Source organism: Rhinolophus ferrumequinum, chromosome 10, assembly GCF_004115265.2.
Source record: "Rhinolophus ferrumequinum isolate MPI-CBG mRhiFer1 chromosome 10, mRhiFer1_v1.p, whole genome shotgun sequence".
In the NCBI taxonomy this organism is placed as follows: Eukaryota; Metazoa; Chordata; class Mammalia; order Chiroptera; family Rhinolophidae; genus Rhinolophus; species Rhinolophus ferrumequinum.
In genome coordinates, this window is record NC_046293.1 from 55,482,852 (window position 1) to 55,505,234 (window position 22,383).

The following is a 22,383-nucleotide window of genomic DNA, read 5'->3' on the forward strand; positions in this document are numbered from 1 at the left end:
GGACAGATGTCGAGACGGTTATGGGCAAACCGTGGTTCCGCCCCTACTCCCGTGTTTAGGCCTACGTTAAATTATACTTTCTGGGTCCTTTACTGTGCTGTTGGGTTGGGTTGCCATGGTGACACGCAAAGCTTGCTGGGACTTCCTGCGGCTTGTCGCGCCAGTATTTCGTACACCATAGAGTATAGTTCCGGGTCTGGTGGCTAGAGTGTCGTTTCTTCCGCAGGAAGCGGAAGGGCGATAGAGTGGGCAGCTCTTTGTCGAAGCTAGAGGACCGGCAGGCGGCAGCAGCAACTACGGCGGCGGCGGCAGGTGAGGGAGGCGGGAGACTTAGGTGGAGGCCGCGCCCGGAGGGGAGGAGTCGGGGCCGGCCCAGCGGCTGGGCTCTGCCGGGCTACACAAGGCCCCCCAGGACCGAGCTGGTTGTTCCTCATGCCCCAGGGCCGAGCCCTTTTTCTGACTGACCCCGCTTCCCGAGCAAACGCCTGCTCCGTGACGTCACAGCCCTGCCCATCCCCTCAGCTTGATGTCATCTGGAGTCCCTCTCCCTGCTTCACTTCGTACTCCCTTAATGTCCTATTCACCTGTCCCATGGTTGAGCTCTGTGGCACTGTACAGAACCTGCCAAGCTAGATTTGCTGTGGGAAACTCCTAGGACTTTTTTCACAAACTCTGGGGTGTTGCGAAGCTTCATAATCACCGCCTCCAAGTCTAATCTGTCATCTCACTGCACTGCCAGTCGCTGTCCTTGCATTGCTCCCTGTTCAGAGTTCCTAACTCCAGCCCTAGGCCAAGCTCTGACCCCCACATCCTCCTCCAACTTGAGGCAGGGCTCCCCTCACCTTTGTTCGCTCAGAGCTGGTTTTCCAACCCGTCCTCCTAGGCTCTCCAAATTCGTTCTGGCAACTTCTCCCTTTGACCGGTGAAGTTCAGTTGGAACCCTGAGGAAATGTTGATGTGCCCAGAGCTCTTGCCATTTTGTCAGTCTTTCTTGTAACAACACCCTATAGTTCTCCATTCTTACCCTTTCTCCCGTCCAAATCTCTCTCTTTTTTTTTTTCCTGTTCAGAACCCAGCAGTGATGTGGAGGTGGAGACCCACAGGAGCCCCGGACTTCACCTGAGCTACCTCAGGTATTGAACAATCCTGGGCGAGTTGGGTGGGGATGAGTATCATATCTGACAATCTGCGTCTGCTGGGACTTGCTACGTGGGTTAGGCTTGGATAGTGGCATTTATTTTTCACCAGGTCATTTCCCTTTTTGTAAAAGTTTGTATCATTTACTACTCTTCCTGGATTGTTTCTGTTATTCTGGGACTATCTCCCTTTGGAGGAGGAGGACCCCTCTTCTTTTACAGATTCTCTTGTAACTCTGTCCTCTGGATCATTTTAGAGCGATCTAGAGGCAAAGTCTAGGCAATGGGGTCGATGGCTGGGGGGAGATGAAGGCCAGAGAAATTGGAAAGATTCCCTTATACTCAAGGGGAAACAATATGAAGTTCTCCTATTTGAACAGCAGGGGGAGCCTGAATACTGCCTGGGAAAGGCTTAGGAGGTCAGACACGTGGTCGCAGGGACTCACAGTCCTGTGGGGGGTGGGGTGAGGGGAGGGCTAGAACCAGGGCAGTGGACTGACATTCCAGAGCTCTCTTGGGAAAGATGAGACTTAAAAGCTTTTATAGAGTCTATAAATAAAGAGGATCTTTATGGGGTGAGGAGTGGTGTGGTTAGATGTCAGTGGTATCTTCCCATGGAGGGTTAGGAGGGGATAGAATGGGCGAAGTAAGGTCACTTGTTCCTATGAAATTAACTCCTTCCTCCTGCCTTGACCTTGTCACAAATGGTTTTGTTCTTGGGAGTCTATAAGTGGAGATGTTGTCACTGTAGAACTCTTCCCCTGAAATGGAGTGGTGGGGGCTGACCACACTGGGGTTGATGGTGGTGGTGAGCTGGGAGAGAATACTGAGAAAATGACAAGTTTAGGGACTGACCTCAAGCCGGTGACACAAGTCTCTTCACTCAGGATTTCCTGGGTCTAGAGATATGATACGTGACAGAGCCCTCATCTGAAATCCCACGGAAAAGGGGTTAAGGGAAGTTTTGTCATCAGTATCTCATTATCCACAGCCCTAGTAGCTCACCAGCCCACCTTGGCCACGATTCCCAATCTTCTCCTAACCTAGTCAGACGCCGACAGCAGTTTTAATTTCACTTCCGCAACTTTAATAAGGTCAGTTCAAAGGGGAAATAAAATCCAATACTATCTCTCCCTGCCCCCTCCTTGGCCTGTCATCATTAGTGAGACGAAGTGGCTTCACCCCAGCTCCCTCCCTTCTCCATTAGCCCAGCAAGTGTGAATCATTCCCACCCAGACCAGGTGCACAAAGGCCTGGGCGGGACTTCTGACAAGTCAGCCAGTCCAGGCAGAATTCTCATCCCTTAGCTTCTCCATCGCCAAAGCCATTGCCTCTCTGTCCTGCCTCTCGTCAGACGGCCTACTCTATAGTTAGGAAGAGTGGCCTCTGGAGGACTCCTGTTTGACACAGTTCTCCTCTTTCCTAGTGGTCACCAAGGGTGGCAAGAAAAGGAAGAAAGCCCTGAATTGGGGGGGACCAGGATGCCTGATCGGGACAGCTATGCCAACGGCACTGGGAACAGCGGTGGAGGCCCTGGAAGCGGTGGCAGCGAGGAGGCCAGTGGGACAGGGGCAGGCAGTGGCGGGGCCAGCTCAGATGCCATCTGTAGAGACTTCCTGAGGAATGTATGCAAGCGAGGCAAGCGTTGCCGCTATCGTCATCCAGACATGAGTGAGGTGTCCAACTTGGGGGTAAGCAAAAATGAGTTCATCTTCTGCCATGACTTCCAGAACAAGGAGTGTAGTCGCCCAAACTGCCGATTCATCCATGGCTCCAAGGAGGATGAGGACGGCTATAAGAAGACAGGAGAGCTTCCCCCTCGGTTGAGGCAGAAAGTGGCAGCAGGCCTGGGCCTTTCTCCAGCTGACCTACCAAATGGCAAGGAGGAGGTCCCTATCTGCCGGGACTTTCTCAAGGGTGACTGCCAAAGAGGAGCCAAGTGCAAGTTCCGTCACCTGCAACGGGATTTTGAGTTTGACGCTCGGGGTGGAGGAAGCACTGGTGGTGGGGGCTCAACAGGCCCAGTCCCCCCAGGACGACGTCATGATCTCTATGATATCTACGACCTCCCTGACAGGGGCTTTGAGGACCATGAGCCAGGCCCCAAGCGCCGGCGAGGTGGCTGCTGCCCCCCAGATGGTCCCCATTTTGAATCGTATGACTATAGCCTAGCCCCACCCCGAGGGGTGGAGTGCAGACTGCTAGAGGAGGAGAATGCCATGCTCAGGAAGCGGGTAGAGGAGCTAAAGAAGCAGGTCAGCAACCTTCTGGCTACCAATGAGGTACTCCTGGAACAAAATGCCCAGTTCCGGAATCAGGCCAAGGTCATGACCCTGAGCTCCACTGCACCAGCGACTGAGCAGACTCTGGCCCCTACCGTGGGCACTGTTGCCACTTTTAACCATGGCATTGCCCAGACTCACACTACTCTCAGCAGCCAGGCTTTACAGCCTCGCCCCGTGTCTCAGCAAGAACTGGTGGCCCCCGCTGGAGCTCCAGCTGCTCCCCCAACTAATGCTGCACCTCCTGCTGCTCCACCACCCCCACCCCCACACTTGAACCCAGAGATCACGCCACTGTCAGCTGCTCTGGCTCAAACAATTGCCCAGGGAATGGCACCCCCACCAGTCTCCATGGCTCCTGTGGCTGTGTCTGTGGCCCCTGTGGCCCCTGTGGCTGTATCGATGGCCCAACCCCTGGCAGGAATCACAATGAGCCACACCACCACTCCCATGGTGACTTACCCCATCGCTTCCCAGAGCATGCGTATCACAGCCATGCCACACTGATGGGGCGAATGGACACTCCCCTGGTATAGCCTCCCAGGGCTGGGGTCGAGGGGCCCTTCCCCATTCCCTCGCCTAGCTCTCCCAGGCCCTGTCTGAAGGGCTCATTCAAGAACTAGGACAAGTGACTCAAGGAGTTTGCCTCCGAGAAGGGAGGCAAGTTTGAGCTGGTGGGTTTTCTCTCACCTCCCTTTTATGAGGGTCCTCTTGTCCATCTTCATTCAAGCCTCACAGAGGGGGCTTGCGTAGGAGTGCAGACTGAAGCCAGCAGAGAGGAAGGACTGATTGAGGGGCTGTATGTCCCCTGATGGGAAGTTGGGGACATACCTGGTCTTGTCCTCTTTTCTGCACAGTACAGTTTCTAGCACTGGCTTTGGAAGAAAAAAAATACCCCACCCAGAGGGAAAGCCAGGAAAGATTGGGAAGTGGGTGACCAGGAGAGAAGGCCTGATAGGAGCCTTCAGACAATTTGGGACCCAGTTGAGTTGGACAATACAGGAACTGCTCCCGGGCCCGTGGGAAGGTGGGGACCATAGTACTCCAGCCCAAAGACTAGGGGAGCATTCGTTACCTTGGCTTGGCCTGGAAATCCAGGAGGCAGGGCCCACCACTTTCCAAAGAAATAAAAAAGCAATTATTTTTAACAAATGGAGGCAGTGAAAACTTGCTTAGATATCCTGTGTGGAAAATGGGAGCAGTAAATAGATGTCATGCCAAAATGGGATAAAGACTCCATGCTCACAGAGCTTGAATAAGGTTGGACGGAGGCCAGTGAAGAAGGGTAGGGACCCAGAACAAGACCAGATGGGACTTTGGGGAAGGCACTTTGTGGGGTAAAAGCATTGGAGCCACCTAGTCTAGTTTAAAAATAGTCCCATCTGTTCTGGTTTCTATCTGCATGTACTATTCCCAGGTTGCCTTAGTAACCAGGGCTCCTAGGGTCATTTAGTGAGGCAGGTACTAAGGAGGGTGGATGTCGTGGGAAATGGGAATGGGACATGTATTGACAGATCTTTCCCCTATTCAAACAGAGCAGGGCGGGTGGCGGTTACTCTCTGTTATTGATGGCAGTTAATATCCTTCCTACCCCATCCTTTCCTCAGTTACCAATGCCTTAAGTCCAAGGCTTGGGAGGTGCTGAGAAAGGAACAGTTCTGGGAACACGATTCTCAGGGTTCATCCCTTTTTATTCCCTCTGCTTCCACATAGGACCACAGAGGTTTTAAACCCAATTAAGAATCAATAAGTCTGAGGGTCCCAGTAGCCAAGCCTCAGTACCTCCTCAGCTCATGGCTGATATAGGGGAAACAATTCAAGTGTCTAGTCTAAAGGGACAGTGGCTTTGGGGGTAGAGAAAGTGACCCTGGGTTGTTCTCCCCCCAATATATCTCTTGCTACCTCCTGTTCTCATGTCCGGTTGATCACTCAGGTTATACCTGGGGTTGGAAGATGGTGGGCTAGATCAAGTCCAGTCGAAAAAAAAGGGTCTAAAGACTAAAAATGGGCAAATACTGAAATATTGTTTGTGCATTTTTTAGAAACCACACCTTGATAAGCTAACTGTGGAGTTTCTGGCACAATTCTGGACTATTAAAAGAGATAGTTTAAGAAGATTTAGAGACAAATGTGATCCTAGATGCCAACATGAATTTGTCCCAGCCAAATGCTGACACACTAACTTTATTTTCTTTTTGCCAAGTATCTCTAACGAGGTAGATTTAGGAGACTGTACAAATTGTATGTCCGTTATTAATCTCCTCTAGCTAAAGACTACCAGGAATACACCTGGAGTTGGGTTCAGTGCTCATTGCAGTGATGGAGAGATCGTGCCAGGGGGAACCACAGTGTCTCAGCGAGAGGGTGTTAGAAAGGGGTTACAGGAGTTGGACTTGGGTTAATTGATTTGGGCGAAGGTTTAAGGAAATGGGGCTTCACTCTGGATTGGGTGCTGTCATAAAGCAGGGATAATGTCATGACTGGATATCTTATCTATAAAAAGGGCAGACTAGAGTGAAGCAAAGCTCTAATTGGTAATGAAGCACCAGTCACTCTTTAGATGGGAGAGGGGGACGTTTGCTATTTTGTGGTTTGCACACTCACCTTGTTTTGTGCTTAAACAAACTTGTGAAGTGATCTTGTTTTTTGCCTCACTTCACCACATTCACTGAGTGCCCTTGTTCTGAGTTGGTGTTTTGTTAGACTGTGTTCAACAGGAGAGCACCATTTCCTACCTGTGAGCCCAGGTCAGCCCCTTAGAACTCCGAAGCCTAGCTCTGTCAGGCCAGTTCCCAGATGTCAGGAGCTGTTTTCCTCTTTCTCACCTGCTAAGTCATTACAGATAAAAGAATAATTATGGGTCAATTAAGCAGTAGAGTTTGGTGAAATCCAAACTAAACATTTGTGCCTAGTAAATGTTGATTAGCGCATTCATGTTAGAGAAATCTCTAGTCTCTAGTGATATACCCAAGGGTTATGTTTTATTTAAAACAAAAACCTTTGTATGAAAACATGAACAGCTCTGTTATCAACAGTAACACAAGTACTACGTAATGTTGAAAGTGTATGTAACTTGGATTGACTAAATTAATCCAAGGGGTCAATATGGATCCATTTGGATTGACCCTCCCCCTAAAAAATTGCTTGAGCCTGTCTAAGGAACAAATGCAGAGATCTACATTAGCAATAATTCACATGAGAACAACATGGGACTCCCAACTGGCTACAACAAATCAAAATCTTAGTCCTTATGTCAATTCATAAATACTGAGAGCCTGCTATGTTCTAGGCACCTTTTTAGGAGCTCCATAAGGGTAACAGAACCAGAGTCATGCATTGTAAATATAGCAGTTCCTCCATGTCTGTCTGAATGGAACCATTCCTGAAGTATTGTGTATTCTTCTAAATGTAATTTTTAAAGAGGACCATTGACAAACTAGGAGGTCAGCTGGAAAAAAAATTGACAAGAGAAGACTGAGGAGAGAACCAATAGATGTCTTCAAATATCTGAAGGGCTGCCCAATGGGGAAAAGGCCCTGTCTTGCTGCATAGGAAATAAACAGGGAATTCTAGAATAATAGCTAACATTTACTGAGTACTTAGTAGGAGGCAAGGCACTGTGCGAGGCACTTTACATGCAATAGCTCATTGACATGATGAGTATTATTATTGTACCCATTTTGCAGAGGAGAAAGCAGGCTTAAAGAGAGAAATCAGCTATGGGTTCCACAACTAGTAAGGAATGGAGCCAGGCATCTATTCAGGCAGTCTGACTCCAGACTTGGCATAACAAAAGTTCTAATGATAGAGCCATCCAACAAATGGGACCACTATTTTGCTGTAACTTGCTAGGAATAATACAAAGGAAATCTCCAGTCCTGTTGCCCTTTCCATCGTGGAGAATGGGCTGGGACCAGATTACCGCATCAAACCCTTAGGAGGCAATCGTAGTTTACATATAAAAGCAGATTGCAAATCCAGGAAGTCTCAGTACTTTTGCTCATTTAGACGTTTCTTCTAACAAATGGTCATCCTTTTTCCTGTTACCCATTTTACCACCAGGGGGCACCTGGGCAGCAGAATTGTCAGTGGGCAGGACGCACCCAGTTTACTGGTTCTGGTGCATTGCAGCTGCTGATTGTGTGGCTCCTGGGACCCAGCTGAGAAGAGACATTCCTGAGGATGAGCTTTTTGTGCCCCATGTACCGTCTTCAGTAGGAGGGTCTGATTATCTAGATGGGGTGAAAAAGGGGAGAAGTTTGGAAAGGAACCCCATAGGTCACCCTCTCTATATCCCAGCCTAAATACTTGGCAAATTTCAATGTACAGAGAGGTTACCTTCTAAGGAGGTTCATCCATTTTTCTCCTTTAGTTCTGCTTCATCAGTTGGCGAGCAGATAACTCTTACCTCCTCCAAATTCCTTGAGCTCCTTTTCTATCTGCTCACCTCAGAATATGAAGGACTTAGGCAGATAGAAAATTGTTCCTTATACTGTTCTACAAACTGAATGAAGCAGTCTAAATAGCCTCAGGGAAGTGGAAAAAGGGAAGTGAGAAAAATTGAAGGTTAAGGGAAGAAGGCTGGGCAGGGATAGATTTTAAGCAGCTTTGATGAAGCACAGCCTGATGAAATCTATGAGCTGCAGAGCCAGATAAAATTTATTAGCTGCAGATGTAGTGTCTTCCCCAAAGATCAACCCTAGTTCCCCTGCTGCATCAAACAGAGTAATACAATAAGCCCCACAAATACAGCATTAAGAGGTAATCATCTATGACCAAACTTTCCCTCCTGGGCTTCCAGTTAATCTAGTTTCTAAGACCTGGGACTACACCTCTAAGTCCCGTTAACTAGTAACAATGGTCATGATCAATGTACCCTGTACTTTTCCTTACACAGTACAACGTATAACTGCATTAGTTCTACATCTGACTGTATCCAAATCTTCCTTCTAATAAGGGCAAATGAGAAACGGAGTTGTCGCATTACTCTTGGTTTCTCATTTTAGTGTCCTAGTAGTTGTCAGGATCAGAAAATTCTTGGAAAATATAATTATTTCTGCTGCAACTGAGCCCCCCTTCCCCCTTTTGGAACCGATTTAGTTTTAATCTGCCCTCTATGATAGAATGGACTAGCTCTTGAAGATTTCTAAATAGAAATAAAGCCTCACTTCCTAGTCATTCTGCTTTTTCCCCCTCTTCCCTGAAGGTTGGGTTATCTCAACTCTAATTATTGTATTCTCCAATTTTCTCAAGCGTCTGTCGTTACACTGCACAGACAAGGTAAAGGACTGGGGACAGGACAGGCAGGGTCGGTTATGGACCACATTCATTCCAAATAGGGCAATTTCCTGTTGTAAGGAGAGCCAGGAAAATTAAAAAATTGAAGGAATGTGCTTAGAATATGAAAACTCGGGAAAGCAGACAAATGAACATGTAGGAATCTCAGACCAAATTCTGCCAAACCGAATGGAGTGGAAGGGAACCCTTACCCTCCACCATCCCTTAACTTTGCAATTCTAGCTCCCTCTAAAACCGAGTAATTGGCGATGCAGCTCTGCGTGACGTCATACCACAAGCACTCCAATCCCACGTGGGGGAGTTCCTGGTCCCGCCTCTCCTCTTTAAATGGTACACTATGCCGTCTTCTCTTTCTGGCCAATCCCATGCTGCTCTTTAGCCTCTTTCCTCCTTTTCCCGCCATCCCAGGCCTCCCTTTTTGGCACTCTGGTCCAATCAGGTCCTACCTCTCCGGAGCCCTCTCTCTTCCCGGCGGAAGAGGGGCGGGGTTTCGGTCTTTTGACTCCACCTTGATCTATGCGGCGCGGACCAACCCAAACCGTCAGAAAGAAAGGGCGTGGCTTGAAGTCCCTCCCCCATTTTGGGGTTTACGGTTTGTGCTGGGGCAGCGGGTCTTAATACTAGGCAACCTGCAGAGTGGGTCTCTGCATCAGACTGGTCCTCCCAGAGGTGGCACCATGGAGCGTTCTCCTGGAGACGGCTCCAGCCCCAGCCCCGTGGACCAGCCTTCTGCTCCCTCCGACCCCTCTGACCAGCCTCCCGCTGTTCACACAAAGCCGGACCTGAGTTCGGAGAACCAACCTACCGGCCCAGGCGCGGCGGGTGAGGCCCTGGCGGTGCTGACTTCGTTTGGGCGGCGGTTGTTGGTGCTGGTGCCGGTGTACCTGGCTGGGGCAATGGGACTCAGCGTGGGTTTCGTGCTCTTCGGCCTCGCCCTCTACCTGGGCTGGCGCCGGGTCCGCGACGAGAAAGAACGGAGCCTTCGAGTAGCGCGGCAGCTGCTGGACGACGAGGAGCGGCTCACGGCGAAGACACTCTACATGAGCCATCGAGAGCTACCTGCCTGGGTGAGCGATCACTCTCAATCCTCAGTGCAGCACAGCCAACTTCTAGCCCCTCAGTTCTAGGGCTCTTCATCCCTCTGCCTCAAGTCAGCTCCCCACCTTGGTACAATGGGCCCCGCCCAGACTTTCCGCTCTCGCCCGGCTAGCCGTTTGTCTTTTGGGACTGACTATCCACGCTCCCCACCTTCCCTCCCCCTGCTTTTCCGCACGCCCAGATCCCGATCCTTCCACAGAATCAGGACTTCTTTCTCTGGTCAAGAGCAGTACTAACTCAGCCCTGGCTCTCCCTCCCAGCCAAGCCCCTCCTCGCTTCTAGTGCCACTTGCGCCTTTGCTGCTCTTGGGAATCCCCGTTCCCGCAGCCGCTCAGAGGGTTCCCTCGTCTCTCCTGCCCTCCTCAAGACTTTCCCCCGCCTTATTCAAGATCGTTAGGTTCTTGTCCCTTTTTCCGCACTTATCCCTGGGGACTTGCTGGGACCCAGCCCTAGGAGCATTACCCAGCCAAGCCCCCGCACCTGGACCGGCCCTCCGGCCGTCGCCGCCTTCCAGCCTCAGGCAGCCGGGCCGCAGCGCAGCGCAGCGCAGACGGCTGCTGGAAGAAGGGGGGGAGGGGAGTGCGACTGCTGCAGTGCCCGCTGCCCACACTCCACCACCCCTGGCCGGCCCCACCCTTTTCCGGACTGTGGGCTGTGCTTGCTTGGCTGGGGCCGGGATCCTTATCTCTATACCTCTCTCCTTTGGTGGGGGGCCGGAAGCCTTCTCTAAGGCCTTGCAGAGCCCGTTACCCGGTCCCTCCCTGCTCCTCCCAGCAGAGGTGCCAGTCTAGCGGGACAATGGCAGGAGAGGGGAACCAAAGTTGGCAGTAGGCAGACAGCCATGCCTCCCAGGGCTGGATCTGGAGAGGGGGGAGGGGGAGAAATGGTCCCAGGGGACTTGTAGTCCAGGTAGCAACTGTCTTTGTTCCTCCTACTCCTCAACATGGAAACTAATCCCCCAGAAGCAACTACCAGTCCTCTTGCCTAGTACAAGGGACAGGTGTCCTTTCCTGTAAAAGGACTCACACTAATAAAAAGAAAGAAAAATCTTGGTCAGGGCCTAAATAGTTCTCCTTGCCGGTCCCTGACTCAAGGAGCTGCTTTCCTGTTCACTTTACTGGTATAGAAGCCCCAGCAGAGGAGAGGAGGGAAGGCTACAAAAAGGAACCAGGCCTTCTCCAATCCCAGAATTTCCTCCTCAAACTGTTTTGGCAGGACCTCCCCTTCCAGAAAGAATGTGCCCTTCTCCTCCCTCCTCCTCTCTGCCTCAGCAGCTGTCATTTCACATCCCTGAGCTATCCACAAACCAACTTTGTGTGGCCTACACCCACCAGCTCCCCTAGGCAGAGAGACCTCAGTGCCCCCAAACCTTGTGGAGGAATGAAATCTCAGGACATCTCAGCACCCCCACCCCCTCCCCCACCCCTGGTTGTGAGGAGGTCCTGTCACATTTATGTTTCCTTTCCTCTGTGGGTATCCTAGCATCTTAGTGGGAAACCACAGGTGGCGGGTGGGTGTGCTCATCACTGTTTCTGTTGTCCCCACCTCTAGGTCAGCTTCCCAGATGTGGAAAAGGCTGAATGGCTAAATAAGGTGAGGGTTGTCTTAATTTTTTTCATGAGGGGGGAAGGGGGTTCATTCCTCTTGTGTGACCCTGCCACACTTCAATTCTAGCCCCAGCCTAGTCCCCAATGCTCTCTGTGGGGAGGAGCTTGACTTTCGAGGGAAGATTGGGCTCTCCTATAACTGGCTGTCCTTCCTCCCAGATTGTGGCCCAGGTCTGGCCCTTCCTGGGCCAGTATATGGAGAAGCTGTTAGCTGAAACTGTGGCCCCAGCTGTTCGAGGATCTAACCCCCATCTGCAAACATTTACATTTACACGAGTGGAACTGGGTGAAAAGGTATGTGTATAAGAGGGAAAGTAATGGAAAGAAGATGGGACAGGGAAGGTGGTGACTGGGGGTGGGGGGGGGCTGAGGTACTCTACCCTTTCCTTTCCCTCTCCCTCAAAAATTCCTCTCTCTCTAGCCATTGCGCATCCTAGGAGTCAAAGTTCACCCTGGTCAGAAGAAAGAACAGATCCTGCTGGACTTGAACATCAGGTACCACCACTCACCACTCCCTACTTCCCCTTCAGCAGAATCCTGGTCACTCTGATTACTGCACTCCTCTGACCCCCAGTTCAGCCTAGTACTAACCTTTGTTCTCTTTTCCACCAGCTATGTAGGTGATGTGCAGATTGATGTGGAAGTGAAGAAATATTTCTGCAAAGCGGGAGTCAAGGGCATGCAGGTGGGCCCCATAATAGGGAGACTTTGCCCTCAGTTTCCTGGGATATGAGGAAGTGGGAGGTTGGAAAAACCAAGGCTGGGGAAGTCTGGGGACGGAAAGAGTGCCTTTTCTGAGGAAAGGCTTTGATCTTCTCTTCTTGTCCCAGCTACATGGTGTCTTGAGGGTGATTCTTGAGCCACTCATCGGAGACATTCCTATCGTGGGGGCTGTGTCAATGTTCTTTATTCGACGCCCGGTAAGGGAAAATGTTGGGGGGGGATGGGAAAGCAGGGGAAACAGGATAGGGAGGGTGAGTGTAGCCAGCTACGGGGAATGGAGGAGGGAATTGACAAGAAGGCTGAATTCTGGCAACTGTTGGCTGGAGGTGACGACGTCACCATATGTTCTGTCCTGATCCCCCTGCTCTTTCCTTCCAGACCCTGGATATCAACTGGACAGGGATGACCAACCTGCTGGATATCCCAGGACTCAGGTATCAAGGGTTTACTGAGCACCTGCTAAGTGTTCCAGCCTGGCTTGGGAGTTTAAGGGTTACGAAGCAGTAAAAGATGCAGTGATGCCCTTCAGGAGCCTTGACGATAGCTGGGGTGATAAGACAAATACCCCTGAAAAATACCATGCTGTGATTTGTCTTCTGTGGGGGGAGTCAGCATTTTGGTAGAGAATGAAGAGGGCTAAAGTCTGCTCAGCAGAAGCAAAAGCGAAGAGTTGGGATGGAAGTGAAGGGGCAGGGCAGTAGGTGGGAAATTAGGGTAGAAGAGTAGCAGAAAAAGATTTTTAAGAAAGGACTTCCTTCTCTTGGTTGTGGGAATCCTAGTTGGGGTTGGGGGGATATTAGAAGTTGGGGCCACCCTCACCTCCTTTTCTCCTCTCCCATTCAGCTCACTCTCTGACACCATGATCATGGACTCCATCGCTGCCATCCTGGTGTTGCCCAACCGATTACTGGTGCCCCTTGTGCCTGACCTTCATGATGTGGCCCAGTTACGTTCCCCTCTTCCCAGGGTATGGCCTCGCCCCCATTAAATAGCTTCTTCTTTCAGAAATCCTGTGCTGGGCCCTTAGTTTCTCACTATCCGGTTCCTCTCCTCAGGGCATTATTAGGATTCACCTGCTGGCTGCTCGAGGGCTAAGCTCCAAGGACAAATATGTGAAGGGCCTGATTGAGGGCAAATCAGATCCCTATGCCCTTGTGCGAGTGGGCACCCAGACATTCTGCAGTCGTGTCATCGATGAGGAACTAAACCCCCAGTGGGGAGAGACTTATGAGGTGGGAGAGCTGAGGAGTGGGGCTGTGTGACATGGGGAGACCTCGGGGGGTTGAGAGAAGGTGCTGCCTGGATGATCCTCACAGCCGCAGCCCATGAAGCCCGTACCCCGCTGTGCCCTTCAGGTGATCGTACACGAGGTCCCAGGTCAGGAGGTCGAGGTGGAAGTGTTTGACAAGGATCCAGACAAAGATGACTTTTTGGGCAGGTGAGACTTTGCCTGTTAGGATTCTAAAGCCCCAGTGCTACCAAGGTCACAAAGGGAATTCTAATCCTTTTCTGGGCCTGGGAATTGTGTATCATTTTCCTTCCCAACTCCCCACCATGCACACACACCTCCTTCCACCTCCTGAGTGTAAGGAGAAGGGAATCTGAGATCTGACAGTTACTTCTATGTGGGTGAGTGAGGGCCTATGACATGCTGCTAATTACGACATTCCCCTTTCCCCCTTCTCCCCCCCCCCCCCCCCCCCAGAATGAAGCTGGATGTAGGGAAGGTATTGCAGGCTGGAGTATTGGATGATGTAAGTTGAGAGAAGATGGTGGGGGTGGTCTCACCCGTTCAGCAGACAAAAGCTGCTACATTGGCGGGGATGAGGTTGGGTGGGTGTCTGATCTCTACTGCACCTTACTGTCTTCTACTCCTCCCTTCAGTGGTTCCCTCTACAGGGCGGGCAAGGCCAAGTTCACTTGAGGCTAGAATGGCTGTCACTTTTGCCAGATGCAGAAAAACTGGAGCAGGTAACCAACATGGGCAGCAGAAAGCTGGCAGGGGAGATACAGGTATGTGGAAGTCCAGGGGGCTGCGGGGAGCAAGGTCTGACTGCTGCCACCCCTGCAGGTTCTACAGTGGAATCGAGGCGTCTCCTCCCGACCAGAGCCCCCATCAGCTGCCATTTTAGTTGTCTATCTGGATCGGGCCCAGGATCTTCCTGTGAGTGTGGCTTCTGAGGGCGGGTAAACAGGGAGCCTTGGGTGCAGCATTCCCACACCCTCCCTTGCCCCTACCTGCTTTGCTCTAGAAGCAGCAACATGTAACAGGGTTCCAAGGAGGGTATCAGAGCCACCTCAGGGAAGAGATTCTGGTAACAGCCCACCTTCCTTCACTGAAACAAAAACACCCACGATAGTGACTTCTGAATTCTACTCCCCACAGCTGAAGAAGGGGAACAAGGAACCCAACCCCATGGTACAACTGTCAATTCAGGATGTGACCCGAGAGAGCAAGGTGAGGACCAGAATGTGTTGAGAGGTATCATGTGTTTGAGGCATGGAGGACGGAGGACTGTTCCTGGGAAAAGAACAGTCCCCAGAAGTCTTCCCTTTGGAAAGCCTATGAAGGCAAGCGCTTTCAGAGCAACAGGAATGGTACTGTGGCATGCCCCTGAATCCTGCACGTCCCTAGGCTGTGTACAGCACCAACAGCCCGGTGTGGGAGGAGGCCTTCCGGTTCTTCCTGCAAGACCCTCAAAGCCAAGAGCTTGATGTACAGGTGAGATTATCACCCATCCCCCGCCCCCGAATACCCTAGCCTGTCTTCCCAGATGTGTACCATTTCTCCTCTCCATGTTCTCTTTTGATCTCTATTTTCAATTCACCTACCTAGACTCTTCCTCCCCCTCTCTCTCTACTGTTCACCACCTATCTAGAATAATTTTTTAAAAAAAAAACAAATTTTATTGGGGAATATTGGGAAACAGTGTGTTTCTCCAGGGCCCATCAGCTCCAAGTCGTTGTCCTTCAATCTAGTTGTGGAGGGTACAGCTCAGGTCCAAGTCCAGTCACCATTTTCAGTCTGTAGTTGCAGGGGGCACAGGCCACCATCCCATGTGGGAATTGAACCAGCAACCTTGTTGTTGAGAGCTCGCGCTCTAACCAACTGAGCCATCCGGCCGCCGCAAGAATCATTTTTTTATAATTGAGAATTGTACACTTAAAATAAGTGATTTTATGATATATAATTATGCCTCAAAATTATTTTTTTTTGAAAGAACATATTGAGTACCTTATTAGGCACCTAGCATTTTAAAGATCATAGAAAAAGCATTAAACAGTATTTGCCTTCATGAAGCTTATTGGCTAGTTTCATGGACAAGACACACATATATAAAACCATCCAAGAACAATTAAATATTAACCAGCAGGAGTAAAATGCCCACAGTATAGTGCTAACGATGGCCAGAGAAAGGTACAGAGGCTGGAGTAATGAGGGCTTTTGTGAAGGAAATAGGATTTTACATGGTCCTTGAAGGATAAGTAGGATTTAAACAGGCTGAGGAGGAGAATGAGAACTTTCTAGGTAATGGGAGCAGAATGAGCACAGGTGGAAGGGGCCGTGGGGTGGGCAAAGGACTGTAAACAGATGGCCCAGACTGTAGCAAAAGGTCTGTGATTGGCACAGAGAATGAGGTGGAGCCATGTTATAATTTCCCCAGGATGCCCCCCTTTTCCCTAATCTCTTCACTACATCACCTCCTGTGCCTACAGGTGAAGGATGATTCCAGGGCCCTGACATTAGGGGCGCTGACCCTGCCTCTGGCTCGCCTGCTGACTGCCTCTGAACTCACCCTGGACCAGTGGTTCCAGCTAAGCAGCTCTGGCACAAACTCCAGGCTCTACATGAAACTGGTTATGAGGGTATGGAGACGGAGGAATTGCTGAGGGTGGGGAAAGGCCTTGTGGGCTCCTTGGTATTAAAAATAAGGAAGGGGAAGCCTCTAAGATTAAATGAGCTCATATATGTGGAAGTACCTAGCAGGCACAACAAAAAAAACGTTTGTAGATCTAACTGGGGAAGAAATGGTGTATGAGGAGGATGCATGTGGAGAGAACCCCTCAGAGATGAGCCCAGCTGAGGCAGAGACCTGGTTTCCCCATCACCGCCCCTGCTCTGCGGCCCCAGCACCCACATACCGGCCTGCTGGTGGCTAGCTGCACTTCTTTGATTGGACAATCACACTCCTCTTCCCAGATCTTGTACTTGGATTCATCAGAAGTGCACTTCCCCGCCGTGCCTGGTACTCCTGGTGCTGGGGACCTGGACCGTGAGAGCCTCATGACAGGCAGCAGTGTGGACGCACCCCCTCGACCCTGTCACACCACTCCGGACAGTCACTTTGGGACAGAGGTGAGTCTGTATCTGGAAAGGACCTAGGGTCTGTTTGCCCACCGTACGTGTGCAAAGCCTGTTTCAGGGCTGGTTCCGACCAGTTCCTCTCTGACTGCCATCTGGTGCCCGTCTGCCCCTCTTGCAGAATGTGCTTCGGATCCATGTATTAGAGGCCCAGGACCTGATTGCTAAAGACCGTTTTTTGGGGGGATTGGTGAAGGGCAAGTCAGACCCGTACGTCAAACTAAAGCTGGCAGGACGAAGCTTCCGGAGTCGTGTTGTTCGGGAAGATCTCAATCCCCGCTGGAACGAGGTTTTTGAGGTCAGAATTGAGTGGCTAGGATCCTCCCAGCCCTGCGCCATTCTTCCCCATAGTTCTGAGAGCGGTTCCAGAACGCTCGAGTTCAGGTGATTGAATGGGGTTCTAGTCGTTTGGAGAAGAGACGGAGAGAATGTGCTTTGTCCGCACCATGTTCTCCACCAGGTGATCGTCACCTCCATCCCAGGCCAGGAGCTGATGGTCGAGGTGTTTGACAAGGACCTGGACAAGGACGACTTTCTGGGCAGGTGAGGGGTTGGGGTCCGGGGGGGTGACGGGGGTGACGATGGGGGGGGTGACGGGGGGTAATAGGCGGGGTCTCCACAGGCCTTCAGAGTCTGCTTCAGGGGGACAGAGACTTGGCTCTGACCGTGTACCTCGTCTTACTCTTTCTCCCCACAGGTGTAAAGTGAGCCTTACCGCGGTCCTAAACACTGGCTTCCTTGATGAGGTGAGCGTGGAGTCAGAACCCACAAGCCCTTCTGATCGTGACCCAACTCTCATCCTCATAGTCCCTCTGTCCGCACACCCCCAAGTCCTAACCCTGCCCACTACCACAGTGGCTGACCCTGGAGGACGTCCCATCTGGCCGCCTGCACTTGCGTCTGGAGCGTCTGACCCCCCGGCCCAGTGCTGCTGAGTTAGAGGAGGTAAGGAAGGGCCCCCAGAGGGGCCAAGATGAACGTTTCTGTCAGCTTTCAAGGCGCACACCAGGCCTCAGGGTGTCAGGCCCCACTCGCCCACCTCCTGTGTGTCTTCCCCCAGGTGCTACGGGTGAACAGTTTGATCCAGACTCAGAAGAGTGCAGAACTGGCGGCGGCCCTACTGTCTGTCTATGTGGAGCGGGCTGAGGACCTGCCGGTGAGATCTGCTCCCCACATCCATAGCTCCCTGGCCCTTCTACCCCCTTGGGTCTGGATGCTCCTGCTGTATTTGGAATAGTAAATTTCAAATTCCTCTCTTTCCCAGGGTGGTGCTGGGGTGGGAAGAATTATCTGTTCAAGGAGGGTGGTGGCTGTTGAGTGATAATGAGGACATGGCCCCTGGCTGTGGATATAATTGGTGAGAGGAGCGGGGATCTGCCTACTGTGGTTCAAATTTAAGACCATTTTTAATTAAGTACTAAATATTCAATATTTAACATAATATTCTCTTTCTAGCTCCGAAAAGGTACCAAGCCTCCCAGCCCTTATGCTGTTATCACTGTGGGAGATACTTCTCATAAAACTAAGGTATTAGGCAATGCTGCAGGGCTACAAACGGGAGGGTAAGAGGACTAGAGCAGAGAATATCAACCACTCATCATCACCCTTCATCTCCACCAGACTGTTTCCCAGACTGCAGCGCCCACCTGGGACGAGAGTGCCTCCTTTCTCATCAGGAAACCAAACATTGAGAGCCTGGAGTTGCAGGTACTATAAATTCATGCTACAAACATTTTGCAGATTCCCACGACGGGCCAGACACTGAACCCCAGGCACAGGGCATTCGAAGATAAAAGTTCTAGTTCTCATCTTTATGGAGCTGACACTTTTTTGGGGGGAAAATAACCAAAGAATACTTCCAAACTGGTAACTGCTGAGATAAAAGGCACTGTGGGGGGAGAAAGAGGGGTTCTATTCTAACTCAGAATAGAGGGAAAAGTGGCGATATTACGAAAGACATCCTTAGATGACCCCTGAGCTTTAGGGTAAATAGGATCTAACCAAGAAAACAAAGGGCAGGGAAACACTTCAGGCTGAGAAAAGAATGGAGGAGAAAGAAGGCCAATTATAGAGAGGAACGCAGGAACAAGATCACAGGGGCTGTGGAATATTATGCTAAGAACTTGGATTTATCCTGAAGGTATAGGGAAACATTTAAAGAACGAGAGGTGACATATCCAGATTTGCACTTTAGGAAGATCATGCTGAGAGCAGGGTAAACCACTGGAGGCAGGCAGATCAGTTAAGACTATTAGAGTAACTGAAGCAAACAATGACAAAGGCCAGATGGTATTTGGTGGGTATTTTGACCTGGAGGGGAAAGAGAAACAAGGAACAGCCTAGATGCTGACTCCCGGGTTTTTAGGAGAAGGTGGCTAGACAGATAAAGGTGCCCTTGCCACCACAGCGAATGCACAAAACAGGAGTTTTTGAATTTGAGATCTCTGAGGGCCATCCAAGGAGAGCCAGCCATCCAGGAGGTAGATCTGTGTCCTATTACGGTGTTCTTCCCTCTCCCTCTCTTTGAGCATCACGAGTGAGCAACAGGTAGCAACTGTAGTCAAGGGTGTGAACAAGATCTAGTAGGCTGCGTGCAGAGTGGAAAGATGGACACGATGGTCCCCGTAACAATGAAAGGGCAGATGGAGGAAGAAGAGCCTTCGAAGGGCCTGACGTGTAGCCAGGGCAGGGGAACACTCACCGTGAAAGAGTGGGTTACGGACACCAGAAGAAAAGTGTTTCAAAAGACAGCAAGTGGCCAAAGGAGAGGTCAAATTAGATGATTGAAAACTATTCATTAAAAAAAAGGAAAGAAAACTATTCATTGACTTTGAAAACTAGGAGGTCACTGACTTTGCAGCAACTTCAGTGGCATAAATGGACTAGATTTCAGTGGGTTGAAGAGTGAACCAAAAGTGAAGAGTATGGGAGGTAGGGAGAGGAGAGGTGACAGGTAATATAGGAGTGCTGACTTCCTCATCTTACGGAGCAGTGAAGAAATGCCTGCTAAGTTGACAGAACAGTAAGTAGAGAATTACATTAATAAAAAGCAGTAGAACTTAAAATAATGTAACTGTTAACACTAGCAGAGGTAGAGATATAAATGAGCTCAATTCCTCCTCTTGCATAGCAGGGAACCAGTGGATACTAAAGTTGACAAATCAGGAAATAGAGATATAGGCATATTAGTTAGAATTATGTTAAAACAAAGGAAACATTTGGAGTATGGAAATGGGAGCAGGGTGGGCAGAGAACGTTTACTTCAAATTTAATTCCATTTTTACTATCTTTTCTTCCCCCGTGCAGGTATTACCGGTATAATTTGTGAAAGCTTAGGAAGGAAAGATAGTATAGTCTACTCTGGTTAAGAGAGGAAGGGAAGCGACGGGACCAGCAGCTGTTACCAGCGCTTCCCTGCCTTCACAAAGGGGAGTCTCTGACGGAAACGCGGAGTCCAGCGTTTGGACCTGGAACACCAGGATGGAATCCTTTGTTGATCACAGTCCTGTTGCTCCACAGGTTCGGGGGGAAGGGACTGGCACATTGGGCTCGCTGTCCCTGCCCGTCTCGGAGCTCCTCGGAGCTGACCGGCTCTGCTTGGACCGCTGGTTTACACTCAACAATGGTCAAGGGCAGTTGCTACTGAGAGCACAGTTGGGGGTGAGTGCCAGGAGGTGTGGGGGGGTTGGCGGGAACAGAAGGCCGGGTCCTCAGCGAGGGAGCGGAGCAGAACCCGCTTGGCTTACAGCTTTCTTACCTCCTAGATCCTGGTATCCCAGCACTCAGGAGTGGAAGCTCACAGCCACAGCCACAGCTATAGCTCCTCATCTCTGAGTGAAGAACCAGAGCTCTGGGGGGGCCTCCCTCAGACTACCTCCTCGGCCCCAGAGCTCCGGCAGCGCCTAACACATGGTGACAGGTAAAGGGCTGGGACAGAAAGATGGATACCGGCAGGCAGGAGTACGCGTCTAAAGGATGGGCTACAGGTTCCCTAGGCACTACCTTCTCCCAGGCCCATCTCCATCTCTCCACAGTCCCCTTGAGGCTCCCGCTGGGCCTCTGGGCCAGGTGAAACTGACTGTATGGTATTACAGCGAAGAACGAAAGCTGGTCAGCATCGTTCACAGTTGCCGGTGAGACCCTCTGTCTGATCCTCCAGCTTCTCTCCATCCCTCTCCTTGTTGGCTTATCACCTGCATCCTCCTGTTGTAGGGCCCTTCGACAGAATGGACGGGATCCCCCTGACCCCTATGTGTCCCTGTGGCTACTGCCAGACAAGAACAGGGGCACCAAGAGGAAGACCTCACAGAAGAAGAGGACCCTAAATCCCGAATTCAATGAACGGTCAGTCAGTGGGCTGAGTGGAGAGACGGCCGGCTTGGGAAGGATGCCCGCCCCTAAGACGCAGTCCTTCCCCAGGTTTGAGTGGGAATTGCCCCTGGATGAGGCCCTCCGGCGAAAGCTGGATGTCTCTGTGAAGTCTAATTCCTCCTTCATGTCAAGAGAGCGTGAGCTGCTGGGGAAGGTAAGAGGGCGAGGATGAGCAGGCAAAGGTGAGAGTTAGAAGCGCTGGTATGAAGGTTGCAATCCCTGTTAGAGAGGAAGCACCCCGGTGACATTACCTTGTAAGTGACCCAATCACCTCGGCACTGGTTTGGGACCAGAAATGCATGATGATGGGACGTGGTCTGTCCACATATCAAAATAACATCTTGCCTCCACTCTCCTCCAACACAGATGCAGTTGGACCTCGCTGAGATTGACCTTTCCCAGGGTGCGGCCCAGTGGTGAGTATTGATGGGCCGGGCCTGGGCCTGGATACGAAGTAGGAGAAATCCCAATCATAGGAAGGGAAAAAAGGATGCAAAGGGAGCTGAACGACTGACTGAAGTGTAAAAGCCCTTGGATCGTGTCTCATAAGACACAGAGTGCACTTCCCACCTGAGTGTTCTCCACTTGTTCCCACAGGTATGACCTCACGGTTGACAGGGACAAAGGCAGCTCCTAGGAGCCGGGATGACCCGTCTGCTGTCTCCTTGCCTCTCCTGCTGCTGCCTCACCCCGTCAGTGGGATGAGCTGAAAGCGAAGGCCTGAGGGCAGAGCCTGCGCCCCTCAGCCCTCTCACCGCCCAGGCCCATGCTGGGGCCTTTGCCTGACCAAAGAGGAGGACCTTATGTTACCCCTTCTTTACTGCACGGCCTTTATCCTCTGGGGTCCTGAGGCAGGGACCCCAGCTGGCTATTTCCTGCTCTGCCTGCAAATTCTCTTTCCTCCCAACTCCTCAGGGCCTTCTGTACCTGTGCCTGGCCACTGGCAGTGGCATTAGCTTATGCCAAATACACTTCTGGGAAGATCTTTATTCTGTGAAGAAAAAAGACAAATAGGGAGGGTAAGCACGTGGGCGGGAGGGTGGACAGGCTAACTACTCAAGCTCTGAGCCTCTTGGACCACTGCATACAGCAAATGTCTGGCAACCCCGGCCCCCATGTCTCATTCCCACTTTCCTCAAGCCTGTCCTGAAAGTTACACCTGCTATGACTAGGGCCAGCCAGTCTCCTGATTCACTCTGAAAATTGGGAACACTTGGGTTCTATCCAAGCCTTCAAGTAGCAGGTTTCAGTCTTGGAGCCTCTCTAGCTGGTGCTGTGCGGAGGGCCTTGGGCAGTAAGGCCCATTTTTCGTCTGGGTGCCCAGCTGTTAACTCACTGACTAGAACTGAATCTGTTTTGCACCAACTCTGCCAATCCACTGTATCTTACATTAAACAGTATAAGCAAACCAGCCATGGCTCTTTTCCTTCAGGACGGGAATCCCGCCTACCCATCAGGTGTTTGTGCTAAGTGTCTAAAGCCTGTATTCAATTCACAAATCATTT

General features: G+C 51.0%; 2 protein-coding genes and 1 long non-coding RNA gene across 4 annotated transcripts; 2 read left to right on the forward strand and 1 right to left on the reverse strand.

Moving 5' to 3' along the window:
- Positions 1 to 235: 235 nt before the first annotated feature.
- On the forward strand, positions 236 to 4,570 carry ZC3H10 (zinc finger CCCH-type containing 10). Its single transcript, XM_033117135.1, has 3 exons — positions 236 to 312; positions 1,070 to 1,133; positions 2,563 to 4,570. The coding sequence occupies exon 3, from the start codon at positions 2,618 to 2,620 to the stop codon at positions 3,923 to 3,925; it is 1,308 nt and encodes a 435-aa protein (XP_032973026.1). The 5' UTR covers positions 236 to 312; positions 1,070 to 1,133; positions 2,563 to 2,617; the 3' UTR covers positions 3,926 to 4,570.
- On the reverse strand, positions 4,396 to 9,650 carry LOC117028492 (uncharacterized). Of its 2 annotated transcripts, none has more exons than XR_004424130.1 (4): positions 9,522 to 9,650; positions 7,522 to 7,650; positions 6,154 to 6,243; positions 4,396 to 4,532 (listed from the first exon to the last, which is right to left on the reverse strand). It is a non-coding gene; the product is annotated as an uncharacterized LOC117028492 (long non-coding RNA). The 2 variants fall into 2 exon arrangements; XR_004424129.1 differs by having other exon boundaries at positions 6,154 to 6,246.
- ESYT1 (extended synaptotagmin 1) lies at positions 8,813 to 22,289 on the forward strand. The gene is made up of 31 exons (XM_033117133.1): positions 8,813 to 9,783; positions 11,366 to 11,407; positions 11,581 to 11,715; positions 11,843 to 11,916; positions 12,034 to 12,106; positions 12,252 to 12,341; positions 12,523 to 12,578; positions 12,988 to 13,111; positions 13,200 to 13,376; positions 13,500 to 13,582; positions 13,850 to 13,898; positions 14,029 to 14,115; positions 14,216 to 14,308; positions 14,531 to 14,602; positions 14,780 to 14,866; positions 15,862 to 16,011; positions 16,346 to 16,501; positions 16,629 to 16,805; positions 16,968 to 17,050; positions 17,205 to 17,253; positions 17,363 to 17,452; positions 17,568 to 17,663; positions 17,963 to 18,034; positions 18,128 to 18,214; positions 20,027 to 20,167; positions 20,272 to 20,426; positions 20,542 to 20,640; positions 20,720 to 20,851; positions 20,927 to 21,032; positions 21,245 to 21,294; positions 21,476 to 22,289. Exons 1-31 carry the CDS (start codon positions 8,965 to 8,967, stop codon positions 21,513 to 21,515), a joined length of 3,744 nt encoding a protein of 1,247 aa, XP_032973024.1. The 5' UTR covers positions 8,813 to 8,964; the 3' UTR covers positions 21,516 to 22,289.
- The last annotated feature ends 94 nt before the right edge of the window (positions 22,290 to 22,383 follow it).

Bases quoted from the DNA above. Each gene is read 5' to 3' on its own strand.
- ZC3H10 (XM_033117135.1), top strand. From the start codon at position 2,618: ATGCCTGATCGGGACAGCTATGCCAACGGCACTGGGAACAGCGGTGGA.
- ESYT1 (XM_033117133.1), top strand. From the start codon at position 8,965: ATGCAGCTCTGCGTGACGTCATACCACAAGCACTCCAATCCCACGTGG. The intron at 12,107-12,251 runs GTGGGCCCCATA...TTCTTGTCCCAG, and splicing joins CGGGAGTCAAGGGCATGCAG to CTACATGGTGTCTTGAGGGT. The intron at 17,664-17,962 runs GTGAGATCTGCT...TTCTCTTTCTAG, and splicing joins AGCGGGCTGAGGACCTGCCG to CTCCGAAAAGGTACCAAGCC.